The following is a 15,304-nucleotide window of genomic DNA, read 5'->3' as shown; positions in this document are numbered from 1 at the left end:
TTTTTTTTTTTTTTTTTTTTTGGTTCCTGACCAGAGATAATTGATGCAATTTACTGTGAAACTAAATGGAGCTGGACAAAAAAAAAAAAGTTCACTTGAACTTGCCACGAATTGCTGCTTGGTGTATACAAGTTTGGGCATTTGCTTAGGACTGTTGCTCTGAATTCCTTGAGGGAACGGGGAATCTGGATGCAGTTTCAGCTAGAAACAGGTTTGTTTGCTAATAATTGTGGCCGTGATAGTGTGATGAATGAGAGCTTTTTTCACTTGTCCACCTCTTGCCAATTTAAGCCCCCTTCATTACTGCCTTGGAGGGAAAACTAAAGGTCTGTGCCCCACCCCCCCCAAAAAAATCTGCAAAGGTGGTTCTCTGATTGTCTCACAAAGAATAACTTGCACAAATTCCTCCAGACAACCTTAACTGTCTCACTGTCTCACAGACTAAGATATGTAAGGCTAAATGTTGTATATTTTACATCTAAAGCTGCTTTGAAAACGTCAAGGTGTTTATTAGCTGAATTCATGCTATCCCTTTTTAGTTGTTGCTGAACCACAGGGCTTATATTTTGAGGCTTTCTGGCCACATGATGGACCTGACCTTTCACCCAAGAGGTAAAAATGCCACACATCATTGCACAAATTCCAAAAAAATCTCCCCCGGTGTAAGACAGAAGCTTTGATTATACCACGGTAGGCACAAGAGAGGATTTTACATTTGACTAGATCCTAAATGTCTTAGTCACATGGGAAAGTACACAGAACATAGTGTTAAATGTATGAAGCAGAAAATAAACATGTGCTAGATCTCTCACATGCAGGAGGGGTATGTCTCTGGACTTCTGGGAATGCCCATTGGGACTACCAGTAGAACATGTAATACACTGTGTACAGAGCATATGATGGGCTTAGTGATGTCATAGCTCTGAGTCACTAATGAAAAACCTTATTAATTTTAGCTAAAAGTCATTAAATCTTTATACTTTACTTTCTCTTCACTTCCCTTATAAGGATTAAATTTTGGCTCCCTGTTTGAGACAACTTTTGGCCAGGAAACAAAGTGTTTTATCACTTCAGAAAAATGACTGTGTAAATGACACCAGCAGAGAGCAACAAAGCCTTCTTGGGATGAAACTGCTGGGCAGCCAGCAAGGCTCAACTGTTGGTCTTATAGTCCAGTGGACTTAAATTCCTACCTCAGCACAATGTTGAGTTACTATGTGTCATGGATATTCAGGCTTGCTTTTAGAAGAATGAAAACCAAGAATGCCAAATTATTCAATGCCAAGTATCTACTGTATAAAGTATGATCTCAATTATGTTATGAGCTATAGACAAGACTGGAAAGAAATACAGCAAAAGCATTAACAGAGGTTCTCTGCAGGCACTGGGGATTATTAGTGAGTTCATTGTTTTCATTAGAGTCTTTTAACTTATCAACATTTCTAAGTTAGCACTTAGAATCAGCAAAAAAGCCATAAAAACATAAAAATTATTTTGAAGAGTATAGGTGAGATGGCAACAATCTCTCCAGTCTCAAAAACTAGTAGATGAACTAATCCACCACCATGGAAGCCAGTGGATGTTGTCAGTGAGTGTAAGAAGGAGGAACAAAACATGAGATGGGAAAGTAAAGAAATAAGATGGTGGGAACAAAAGGAAAAGAGAATGAGAACCAAAAAATAGACAGATGTGTGGAGTGAGATATTCCTGAGACCCCTCCATGCCACTGGTTGCGTTCTCTGTTGATTTCAGACAATTCCTAGCAGTTGTTCATGTATTTAGGAAGCTGTTGTAAACTTCCTAAAACTAAAATAATGACTGATATTTATAGTCATTGAGTTTGAAGTTGGAAGGGAGCATGGATACAATCACATGCAGTGACTAGAAACATCCTGGTCATTGGGAGGCTTTATATTGTGTAAAAGACCAACATATATAGACCCAACGCTGATGATATTTATGATTTTAGTTGATTAGTTCAAATGTATAATGTTTACCTATTATAAAGCAAAATAATAAGAATAGGGAAGCTATTTTGGTAAACACAAAAAGTAGATATCAGGGATTATGGCTACTGGTGGCCATGTCTAGTTAATTTCTTCTTTGTTTTGGTTTTAGATGTGTAGTAATAAGAAAATTCTTATTATTACAGAGAGTGTTTGGTAATGAAAACTGTTTTTACAGCTTACCTTGCAATCTTAGGGTAGTTATTTTTTCAACTAGACATAACTGAGGAACTCAATCATGAGGGCAAAAGCATGTACTTTGGTAGTATAACACTTAAAATTGTTATAATTTTTATAATTTAACTTAGTGTGAATCAGTTAACATTAGTTTAACATGTTTGAATATATTTTTTGTGAATTGTTATTTAAAAAAACTTTAAAATACATAAAACAAAATTTAATTTAAAAAACTGTGGAACAACAGGCTCTGTGGGCACAGTTTGAAAACCACTAATTTGACAACAAATGACCCTCTCTTCCCATTTTGTGGGTGAGAAAATGGAAGCCCAGAAGGGTAAAATAATAAATATAAGGTTGTAGACCTAATTGTTTGATGCAGTTTTTGCTGTCAATGACACTTGCAAGCCTTGATAGGGAATAAAGTTGGCTATCTAACTGGGACTTTGCTTTTAATTTTAAAATTTTAAATTTTTTTCCTTCTCTTTTCTTACTACAAGTGATTCTACTTTTAAATACTATAATAGGTAAAATCCTAGTGTGATTCAGGAAAAATGAATAAATATCTCAGTGGCAAGATATGATAAATTTCTTTTGAAATTAAAAATATGTGATTTTATACCAAGAATATTGGTTTTCCCTTTTGGGAATTTCTAAATTTGGACACAAAAGTGTTGGTGGGATGCCATTGTTCGCTCTTGATTTTACTATTAGACCATTAAATCTGAGTGAAAAAACAGTTTCCTGAGGGTTTGATTCTGCAGTGGCTGATAGAAGAGCAGATCTGTTTTATGGAGTCTCTTCTATCTGCTTTGCTTAGACCATCACTTTGCATTTTCTTAGAATTCAGAAATTGCATTTCTTAGAATTTCTTAGAATGCAAAAGAGTTCAATGAATTTCATGGCAATTTCTGAAGTATCTTAACCTCAGAGTTGCATACTTATATTTTCTGAAGCAGCTGTCCCTTAGACCTTTCTACTGCTAAGTCTTCATTTTCTCAGCTTTGTCTAATTACTTCTTCAACAAAAAAAGCAGCTTCCGGACATTTGCCTATTTTTTCTTTTTCCTTTTCTCACTTATCTTTCTTTGTGTCTTTCTTTTTTAAATAGCCACCTGTCCCAACATTTATTCATGTGCTGTATTAAATGTTTTAAAATAACACGGGACATAGAAAAGGTAGAAATTGCACAGGCAGACTTCTTTCACTGTAGAATGGCCTTTTGCTTTGGGTAGTAAGAAATAGGCCAAAAAGTTTCTCCAACAGACAAGAGTGGGTAAAAATCAGAGGCGAGAAAGACTGAGTAAACATTATTATAAACATTTCTTTCAAATTGTTAACAAAATGCTTTTATTTCACCTAACTCTCTTCCATGGCCATCTCTCAATTGACATTTTTTTTCCCTAGTGGAAAAAAGCTTTATGAAGTTGTGGGAAGTGAAACTGTCATTTCTCCTAGAAATATACGTACAAATTTTCATGGAAATGTGTAAAAGACTTTCAAGGTCTCTCTAGGGCTGACTAAATTAGGATAACTGTGCCTTTCACACATTGGTCTTCCTATTACAGTTATATATAAAAAACGTATAAGTAGAATAATTTTAAAATGAAATCAAATTGCATGGGTTATAACTATCTTGGCTAAAAAATTTCAAACCCTTAAGATTTCCAAAATAAAGAAATCCTAGCACAATTTCAACACCTTATTCAGTTTTATATTGTATCCAATTTTAATATATAATTTTCTGATGTAATATGATGCTAAATTAAACTTCACCTAAATTTTACAGTTATAAAACATCTATTCTTTTTGTTCCTTTAATGAAAACCTGTTATTCTGAGTTTACTTTTATGAGGTAGGGAATATGGTTCCTGTGAATTAATTAATAACAGCAATTTCATATCACATGCAGAACTTAGCATTCATAAATGTAAAGATAGAAGAGTACAGGAATATACACCTTAAGAAATTAACAGCAGAAACAAAAACTAAAATTGCATTGCTTGTAACCTCAAAATAGAATGATTTGCATCAACATTGCCCAAGTCATATTTTAATGAGTTGAAGCTTTCTTATTATGCATACGTCATTAGTATACTGTGATTTTAAAAAATAACACTGGGATGTTTCTCAAAAATCCAAGGAGTTTGAAAATGAATCTTTGTCTTTTGGTATTCCTGATTGCTTTTGTAGGGGAAGGCTTTTCTTATATTCTCTCTCATAAGCTGAGGATGAGTAAGCGACGCTATACTAAAGAGAACCACCAGCAAGTGTTGTGACTGCAAAGGCAAATGTTACACGCATGAAAAGATTCTTGACCTGCACTTCCATGACTACTCATCACCTGAGATATTTCATTCATCAGGCAGATTCTTGACCCTGCAAATAATCTGAGGGCTAAATGTGGATTCCAAAAAGCAAATAATCATGTGTGAACGTGTCAAGTGCCTGCTTAAAGCTTCTAATTTAAAAGACGTTTTAAGAATCTGACTACTGGGAATAAGCTCTGTTTTCTCTTTAGCAAAGACTGAGTATGTTCAAAGGCAACAGAACTGTTCTAAGGCTGGTTTTGACTCTATATAAATCAGTGTGGACAGGCTAGAAGGGATCAGTTGTAGCCCTGGAATATGGTCTGCTCTGATCATGTCCCTGATCGGGAACAGAGATAAAATCCTGAGAACACTGTGTCATCACATTGGTTAAGAACGTTGAATGCTCCATTGGTCTGGACCTTGTTAAGGAAAGAAACAAGGAACCACAAGGAAAGGAAATCAGACGAGAAAATGACTCTGAAGAGCATGTCACCTGCTGCTTCATAAAAGGAAAGTCTGTAGACTCTGAGATGGCCTCGCATAGCGGCAAGAGCAGGAACCAGGGGTACTAATTCATGATCAGTAATGGACACTGGACAGCAATGCTATTTATGTTTCATTTCATTTTATTTTCAATTAAAATATTTCATTTTAATTTAAGAAACCTATTTGGAACTTGAGTTATGTTTATGACAAATGAACTAGCAAATTTGACTGACCTGGCTGGACAAGGATCCAAGTTGCACTCCTGAAGCTTGGGTTTGGGTTTGATGTTCTCTGGATAATAGTGACAGTATTGGTCAGCAACCACGCGGTTGCTTCTCAGATCATAGCACTCAGCCGATGTCAGCTGATAACCTGTAGTATCAAACCATCCAGGCAAATTTAAACGTACATGCCAATGCAATGTATTTCTTTATGCATTTTGGCCAGCTCATATCAATGGAAATTATTCCCCAATGCCTTAGTCATTTCCAGGAAAAAAAGACACATAATTGGAAGGCTCATTAATTTTTGCAGACCTCAGGTACTGTGCTTTTCTCAAGTAATCCACTCAAATCTTAATAATTACATTATATAATTAGGCTTGAACTACTTAAGGGCCCAGCCAGATAATAAGACTGTGGTAAGAACTGTTCTTGTTATTTCTTTTTTATGATCTAAAAATATAATGCAGAATTCTATATCCAAAAAAGATCATCAGTATTTATCAACCATCTTATACAAGAATGCTAAATAGCCTCCTTAGTACCTGGGGAACTAGGGAGAATAAACTCCCAAATAAATAAAATAAATCCCACATTGCTCCCCTTGCACATGAGGGGCCAGCACAGGATCAGGTCCCACCAGCTGCCTGGGAACATTACTTTTGCTAAAATTCAACCTGAGTGGGTTGAGTAAATGGACCACTGAGATTCCAACAGTGGACATCACAAATCCCGTTTCCCTGCAGAATTAATAAAATACCTCCCTGTTACTGTTCCATTTTGTTATATTCAAAATCTTCTGTCATTCTCTTTAAAAAGTCTCTAGTGAATATTTCTTAACCTCCACCCACAAATTGTCATTGTTTAAAGAAGCCTCTCTTAAAAAAAAGTATTGTTGAGTAATAGTTAATTCTCTTCGTATGTTTTATCTTTCCTACCTGCCTTTTCATTGTCCTGTGGATTTCTGGTAGGGTGGTAATCAAGACTTAGATTCTTGGGGTGAAAAATAAATGTACACAGAGAATTTTTAAAAATCAGGCTATTTATATCATTCTTACCCTAATTAATCTGCCAAATATATTATCCCTAGCAGGTGGGTTGAGCGCTGTTATTGCTAAATATATATTAGGAAGCAAGATTTAAATCATTAAGGGACTTGCAAAAGATTTTAGGAAATCAGAAGGAGGTTTATGAGCCAGATTTCCTGGCTTAAGGCTGTGTACTCAGACCACCCACAAAAATTAATTGTTCATTAAAGACCCTAAAAAAAGGCCTTTTAAAATTTGACTATAAAGATGAAAAGCATGAAAAGTAATGAAAGCAATGGATAAGAACACTTTTTCCATCTAATATTTGTTTTATAAAAAAATCAAGTAGCAAAATGACATTTTAAGTAAGTAAATGTACTTTTACTTTTCAATCACGTTGTACTCAAAAAGCATCTAATTTTATAACAGGCTAATCATTTTATAATTTTCCAGATAATAATTTCTACACAGGGACAGAATTTATCACATAGTAAAATACAGGAACAACACAGTAAATTATTAATCTGAGATGATTATTTTTCAAAATCAAAATTTGTCAGCCTAAACCTGTTGCTTTGAAGCTATTATAGCATGGATAAAATGAAGGGTTAGAGCAAAAATGAAGGAAATGACTAAAATCATCAGAAAATCATGTTTTCTAAAGTTTCATATGGTATTTGGAGTAGCAATTTTTACACTAAGCAAAATGTCCAACCAGTTGAATCTGGAACCAGAAACAGAGAAGACAATTTAGAGATCATTTCTTCAGTAATTTTCAAGCTGGAAACTTCAGTAAATTTCAAAATAAAGTGGAAGGACGGCTGGTCTCCACATCCCTCACATCTTCACTCAGAACAGTCTTCCTTTTATCCTGGCTTCATAATTAAGGTTTCCTTTGAAGCAAGGTTTGATACCCAGAAACATCTGAAAACCACTGATAGTTCTACTTCTTCATTTTGATGTGAGGAAAATGAGGCCCAAAGAAGATATATGTGAATCTAACATCAATGTTTTTATTATGTAGTGAGCTATTATCAAGGTTGCTGACATCATACTCTAATAGCAGCTGTATGTGTGCATATAATTGAAGTGCTATTTCTCACAAAGCATGGTTTTCATTTTTACAAAAGAAAAAAGAAAACCTTAGATTCCTTCCTTGAAACTATTTCCTATGCTAGTCATTAGTAAATATATCAAAATAATGTATTCCCATGGAACATCAAAGTAACTGACAGTTCATTTTTAAACAAAGCGATTTTCTTTTTTAAAACAAAGCAATTTTCTTTTCTTTTTTTTTTTGAGATAGAGTCTTGCTCTGTCACCCAGGTTAGAGTGCAGAGGCATGATCTTGGCTCACTGCAACCTCTGCCTCCTGGTTTCAAGCGATTCTCATGCCTCAGCCTCCCAAGTAGCTGGGATTACAGGCTCGCACCACCACACCAGCTAATTTTTGTATTTTTAGTAGAGACGGGATTTCACCATGTTGGCCAGGCTGGTCTTGAACTCCTGGCCTCAAGCCATCCTTCTGCCTTGGCTTCCCAAAGTGCTGGGATTACAGGCGTGATCCACTGCGCCTGGCCAGCTAAATGATTTTCTATTCCTGACAGATGGAACAAGTAGAAACACTCATTCTATCGAAATGCTTAAAATGTTGAATTGACAGTTTTTTATCAACTGAGTAAAAGTACTTCATGGCACTTCTACTGACTTCTTTCAAGCTAAAATCCAACTTTGCTCCATAGAACCACATTTTCAGTGATTTGTTTACGTTGTGCAGATAGAAAAACATAGGTAAAGATGAATTACATCATACAACATTTTCCAAAAATTTATGGGTAATCATTTAACTCCATTTTGAGGTACTATCCTTTTATATCTTGTCAAATTAATCTAGTGATACTTCTGTGGATTAGCTAAAGTCAGCCAATTAACTGGTTTCTATGAAACTAGAGCTAGAATTTATTTGATGTGCTAATTTTCAAAAGAACAGACGTACAATTTTATATCCATTACATTAGAAAACTTAGAAAACGATAATCCACAAATACTGACTCAGTTGGCAATGAATCTAAAATATTCACACACTGATTGTTATCCTTCTGGAAAGAATTTGGTAATGTGTGCCAATAGCCATAAAAATTCTGAAATTCCTTGATCTAATAATCTCACTCCTGAGTATTTACACCAAGAAAATAATTTGAAAGGAGAAAAATACTTAGGTATTAAGTTATTCATTGCCTTATCAAAGCATAAAAGTTAAAGGAACTAAATGATTTGCTGTAGGGAAATGTCTAAACAAATTATTGGGAAACAATTCAATGCAATTATTATGTAAACACTATAATTATGATGAGCAGAAAATGAGGAAAAATAACCTTCTGTGGTAACACAAACGCCTTTTCTAGTAACACAAAATACTGTTCGTGTTACAAATATGATGGAGAGAGACGGGAGTTTATTTTGTGACTTTTCAGGAGAGATGCATTTTAATGAATAAATAAAGCAAATGGCATTTCTTTTACTGCATGGATGATGGGGTGGAGTTGAAAAATAACTGAGCCTAAGTCTAAAATGCAGAGATTTTTTTTCCTGGTAGCAAACTATTTTCTCTAATTAAGTAAGCCTGATAGACACTCTTTAATTGATAGCTGAATAGATGACTTTACTTCAATCACATGAGTAGTTTACATGTAAGTGAATGGACCTGCCTGCTTCAGTACCAAACCGCTGCCAAATTAGAATATTTCTAGCTGTGACCTTCTACAAAATCAAGGAGAGAAGTAAAGACTGTTTCCTTGGTTGGGTGCGGTGGCTCATGCCTGTAATCCCAGCATTTTGGGAGGCCGAGGCGGACGGATCATGAGGTCAGCAGATCGAGACCATCCTGGCTAACACAGTGAAACCCCGTCTCTACCAAAATACAAAAAACTAGCCGGGCGAGGTGGCGGGCGCCTGTAGTCCCAGCTACTAGGGAGGCTGAGGCAGGAGAATGGCGCGAACCTGGGAGGCGGAGCTTGCAGAGAACCGAGACCGTGCCACTGCACTCCAGCCTGGGAGACAGAGTGAGACTCCGTCTCACAAAANGCATTTTGGGAGGCCGAGGCGGACGGATCATGAGGTCAGCAGATCGAGACCATCCTGGCTAACACAGTGAAACCCCGTCTCTACCAAAAATACAAAAAACTAGCCGGGCGAGGTGGCGGGCGCCTGTAGTCCCAGCTACTAGGGAGGCTGAGGCAGGAGAATGGCGCGAACCTGGGAGGCGGAGCTTGCAGAGAACCGAGACCGTGCCACTGCACTCCAGCCTGGGAGACAGAGTGAGACTCCGTCTCACAAAAAAAAAAAAAAAAAAAAAAAAAAAAAAAAAAAAAGACTGTTTCCTCTAGTGGGACTCCTCTACATACAGAAAATGTCTTTGGCATCTTGGCGGAGGTATCTGCCTTACAAGAGGGCCTCGAGATTCCACTCTGCTCAGAAGAAAGGATCTAGTCCACCACAGTACAAAATTTCTTCCACGCTGAAGTAACTCTACTCTTATATAACCCATGTATTTCCTCACAGAAGCCAACAGTTTCTAGACTAAGTGAACACCATTACCTCCTCCACAGGTTGCCGAGCAAGGAAAGAAATCCGTCTCCCTCCATCGGTGGATGATGGGTTGATAGAAGATGAACTGGACTGTACTGTCACTGGAGCCCGAGTTACGAATCTGCAGGAGTCAACAGGAAAGTAAAAGAAGTAACGTGACAGTGCGGTGCTTTGTGGTCCCTTGCAGCTTCGAACAAGAGTATATGGTAGTGTTGATGGTTTTAGGCTGTGTGAGGGACTGCATCAGGGGAGAAATGGCAATGGCAGTATCATTTGTCCTACCATTTCACCAGTGAATGGTCCTTGCATGAGCTTTCACTATCATTATCTTCTCAGTTCTGTTGCCACAGAACAAGGGAGAGCAATATCTTAATTTGTGATTTCACTATCATCTTAATCCAAGCTGGTATTCCTTTTCTGTCCTTTATTTCCAACCTCTTTGGTGTAATAGATAAAATTATGTGGATTTTAAAATGTAGATTCAGAAATAGACAATTTGTTCTAAGAAAATTATATACTGCAGAAAATTTACTGGTTTTGGTTAAGAAAAAAGAAGTGTTGAAGAATTAAATAACACTGCCCATTCAGAGACACATACTGGGCTTCTTGTCAATTTAGTGATTCACATATTTGAGTGTGCAAAGTTACCAACCAGATGCTTGCTAAAATGCAAATTTCTGGGCCCATGCCTAGAGAACTAGGTAATTCAAATGTTGATAGTTTAAGAATAAAACTGAAAACACAAATTTATGTTATACAAACAATTATTTACTTAAAAACAATTTATTTACTTTTAAATAAAACTGGTGCTTAATGGAAATTACAACTTCTTCTTCTTTTTTTTAAAGGGGGTATGTGAGTATGTGAGACAAGTCCTTAATGGTTCTTAAGAGTACAAGGTTGAGAAAACATACTCAAACTGAAGAGAGGGAAAAAGTACCTTATGTCAACAATTTCATGAAGACAGAATGATACAACATTTAGACTGTTGGACAAGGTTTGGACTACTTACTATAAGGAGGTTCCAAGGACAATTGAGAGGATTACTTCTTACTCTACATTACAACAATTAGAGAAGTATCAGAGTCCAACTGAACCACCTGCCCCAAGTCTTTTTTAAGTGTTTTTAAGTCTTACCATTTTCTTAATTGCCCGTAATGTAGGATACATTGATGGATTTGGCCTTCAGATTATTTTAAAGATAGTCCTATTTCTGTGCTACTTAATTTAACAAGTGGATTAAACATCTAGGATGCAGGGGGAAAATAAGAATATTGAAGAAACAGGGCCAAGAAAAATTGATGGATGCTAAACTCTACATCAGTTTTTGGAGTTTAGATGGGAATATGGAAAAGTTTCCCAGAAAGTCTGAGAGAGGTGGAAAGAAGGAAGAGAGAACCCTACAAAATGTCTCATATTACCCTGGGATTTTGACCTGTAGAGCGTTCACGTATTTTCCAATTAGAATAAACAGTGATACCGCTCCCTACTTTAAAACAAAAACAGCTGAAGCAATACAGTGTCTTTCACAAAAAAAGAGCACTGCCTATAGATTCCTATTTCTCATTTCTATGTGTCAGATACAAGGGTACCTAATTGCTTGCTTAGGGGTGTAGTATTAATCACACTCCTTGGAAAGTTCTTTTTTAAATTTTTTTTTTTAAGCTTATAAAAGTCTCTAGCTTTCTTCGGATGTGTGGTTATCACACTGGAAAGCTATTAGAAAAAAACTTTCATCTAAACATAAGATTCATGAAAAAATAAAAGACCAGAACGTTTGTTTAGATTTAAAGAGATGAGTTTTTTGTTTGTTTGTTTTGTTTTTTGCTTTTCTGTTTGTTTTGCAGGTGTTCTTTTTGGAATGCTAACCTGAGTCTTGGGAAGTAAGGGAAAAAATCTTCGCTTCCTACAGCCAAAGTGAGGAGGATATAACATCATAATACTTGGAGAAACTCTGTTCTAGAAAGCTTCAGTTTGACACATTTGGTTTAGGGAGCTAAACACATCTGGTATATGTAATTTTGACCTCCTTATGTTAATAAAAAAGAGTGTTCAAACCAAACTCTTCTTCCTATAATCACAATGTTTCAGTGTTTCTAATTCAACACAATGATTTCTCACACTAACATGAAAAGACAAGACAAAAACTTTTCCATAGCGATTGACTGCACTGTCATGACAGAGTTAGAAGACCATAGAAATGAGTATGCGGGGTTATGGTTGAGCTTTAATTCCATGTAAAATCCAAGGAGTCGAGAAGATACCATAAGCACATGAAAACATCATTAAGCACACAAAGGCTTTTCCAGATAAAGCACTGTGAAAGCACCTTTTCCTTTTTCATTGGGAAAAGGCAATTTGTGAGCTTTGGGATATTCCCTAAGTTTCTTTCTCTCACTAATGTAGAAACTGTTGCCTCAGATGGGCCAGTAAGGGGACTGGCAATCAGAGGTCCCCCCAACCCGGCTTAGCTCTTCAGTCGCTGCTCTCATGAGGACAGGGAGGCAAAAGGAACCCACAGGTGAGCCACTACTGTGTACCTCTGAGCTGGGATCCACAGTGTTATATGACTTGGTCACACTGCTCTCAGAGCAACAGGGATGTCATGACTTTGGAAAGCTTGGGAACAGTGAACATACATCAGTTTGCCTGCTAGGGAGAGAACAACATGAAAAACTGGTACATCTCTTTATTAAATGTATCAGTCTACTAGATTCAATTTTGGGTTGTTCTGGTAGTTGACAGTGATACTGTATCCTCAGGAACTGCTGTTAAGACTATTTTAAAATGCTTTTGTTTGAGCTTAAAAAGATATGTAACAATAATAAAATATTCCTTATAGCAGTTACATATCTATAAATACCACATTTTGAAATAATTGTTATCATCTTTCTCCTTCATATTCTATAAACTCCATGGAGGCAGGTACATTTATCCTGCTCATCACTTTTCAGTGTCATCTACAATGTCTGGCACATAGTAGGTATCCAAATAATGGCTGAATAAACAAATGCATTAATGAACAAACAATTGAATTATATACCTTTCAGGTACTTTTGGAATTTCAAACTATTATTTGTGATAAATTATTTAATGAGTCATTATCTTTTTATATATATCTGCCAGTTTCCTTGAAGATGTTACTGATCACTTGATTATCAAATGACACTTTTCATAAAAAGAAACAGTATTATTACAAAACAATGTTTATCCAAGAGCACTTTGTTTTGAGATGGAGTCTTGCTCTGTCACCCAGGGTGGAGTGAAGTGGCAGGATCTTGGTTCACTGCAACCTCCACCTCCCAGGTTCAAGTGATTCTCCTGCTTCAACCTCCCAAGTAGCTGGGATTACAGGTGTCCACCACTACGCCCAGCTAATTTTTTGTACTTTTAGTAGAGACGAAGTTTTGCCATGTTGGCAAGGCAGGTCTCGAACTTCTGATCTCAGGTGATCCACCTGCCTTGACCTCCCAAAGTGTTGGGATTACAGGCGTGAGCCAGCACACCCAACCCTAAAGCACTTTCTACCCTCCTTGGAAGGCTGTCTTTTAGGCAGGATAGTATAGTGAAGAGGGCTTGCCAAAATGCTACTTACTATAGGAATGAAACAGATTCAGTCATCTTGCTGTTTGAAATACCTGATCATTTTAACAGTTGGAAATGCTAAGATTAGGCATTAGTAGAATAAAATGATTTTAAAATATTAGTACCCAACTTTACCTCCATACTTCTTACAGAGTTTTCTAGTTTTTCTAGAACTCCAGACCTCCATATTGGAAAATAGTGCAGTTCAGCCCATAGAACCCTAGTTCAGAGTTTTTCTTTTTTTTTTTCTTTTTCATAGAAATGGGATCTCTCACTAAGTTGCCCAGGCTAGTCTCAAACTCCTGAGCTCAAGCAGTCCTCCTGCCTCAGCTCCCAAAAGTGCTGGGATTCCAGGCATGAGCCACTGTGCCCAACCTACCTAGCTCAGGGTTATGATTAATGCTGCCCCCAACCCTTGAGTAGGACAATAGATCAGAGATGCTTCTCTGGAAACAACAGGTATAATGTTGTCTAAAGAACAAAGAGGGTGGCAAAGATTTGTCAGGAAGGAGACACTGAGTGGCAAAGCAGACTGCAGCCTACTTGAAGCACTGTCCCAGTGGTCAGATGGATGACAAGGACAGGAAACCAATGACCAGAACTCAGCTTAGTACTGTGGTGGTGGGGAGTGAGGCAGGAGTGGGCAGGGATCTGCAGCTCTCAAGAGTGAAAGAAAGATGAGGAACCAGTTCTCTGTCTCTGCATCCTAAACCTAGCTGTGTGATTGGCAAAACAATGTGTGAAATCTGACGAGAAATGCAGTATATTCTGATTAGCTCAGTTCGAAACGCTTGACATCTATCAGCAAAAGGGGCATATTTATTAGTGGAGTCACTACCCGTAAAAGTTGGGTAGGAAAATGAACCAGTACTATTCACTTCTTTTCTTTCCTACAGTTGACTTAAACTTTTCCTCTCAAGAACACATGGCTTAGGACAATGGTTTTCCCTTCTATAAGTACGGGTTGACGAAAATGGGGAGACTGTCTAGAAACATGCTGGGTGTCAGGGTGAAACCAATCTGGGATTAAATATTGGCCAATGCTCAGCCTCCAGTGGATAAAAGAATTGGTTACAGATGCTCCTCAACTTACAATGGGGTTATATCCTGATAAACCCATCATAAGTTGAAAATATTGTAAGTTGAAAATGCATTTAATACACCTCACTTACCAAACATCCCAGCTTCCCCACATCTACCTTAAATGTTCTCAGAACACCTATGCTGGGCTACAATTGGGCAAAATCATCCAACACAAAGCATGTTTTCTAATAAAGTGTTGAATATTTCATATAATTTATTAAGTACTGTGCTAAAAGTGAAAAACAGAATGGTTGTATGGGCACTTGAAATGCATTTTCTACTGAATGTATATTGCTGTGGCACCAAAATAAAGTCAAAAATTTGTTGTTGGTTATTGTAAGTAGAGGACTAACTGTATTTCAATCCTACCCAAGATTTACAGGCTGCCCAAGTATCATAAAGGCTTTCTTTCTTTCTGTTTTTTTTTTTTTTTTTTTTTTTTTGAGATGGAGTTTTGCTCTTGTCACCCAAGCTGGAGTGCAATGGTGCAATCTCTGCAACCTCTGCCTCCTGGATTCAAATGATTCTCCTGCCTCAGCCTCCTGAGTAGCTGGGATCACAGGTGCCTGCCACCACACCCAGCCAATTCTTGTAATTTTAGGAGAGATGGGGTTTCACCATTTTGGCCAGGCTGGTCTTGAACTCCTGACTTCAAGTAAGCCACCCACCACAAAGGCTTTCTTAAGCATATTAGCTTGTAGTGCATATCTATAGCTTTCACTCTGTGTCTTTTTTTCTTTAGTATTCAATGGTATGTATCATTATTTCAAAATTGTTTATATAGAGAGACAATTATATATATTTTATATATAATTATAT

At 37.0% G+C, this 15,304-nt stretch overlaps 1 protein-coding gene across 3 annotated transcripts in view; it reads right to left on the bottom strand.

Annotated features, from left to right (window-relative positions):
- The window catches only part of ADAMTSL1 (ADAMTS like 1), a 984,547-nt gene that overhangs the window by 237,010 nt on the left and 732,233 nt on the right, over positions 1-15,304 (bottom strand). For all 3 annotated transcript variants that reach the window (XM_017890111.1, XM_017890108.1, XM_017890110.1), the window contains 2 exons: positions 9,827-9,938; positions 5,214-5,352 (listed from right to left, as the gene is read on the bottom strand). In XM_017890111.1, coding sequence (XP_017745600.1) covers positions 5,214-5,352; positions 9,827-9,938 — 251 coding nt within the window. The remainder of the gene's footprint in view (positions 1-5,213; positions 5,353-9,826; positions 9,939-15,304) is intronic.

The sequence above is a fragment of the Rhinopithecus bieti genome, unplaced genomic scaffold, assembly GCF_001698545.2.
Source record: "Rhinopithecus bieti isolate Rb0 unplaced genomic scaffold, ASM169854v2 scaffold_17667, whole genome shotgun sequence".
Lineage (NCBI taxonomy): Eukaryota > Metazoa > Chordata > Mammalia > Primates > Cercopithecidae > Rhinopithecus > Rhinopithecus bieti.
This window is presented reverse-complemented; position numbering and strand designations above follow the sequence as displayed.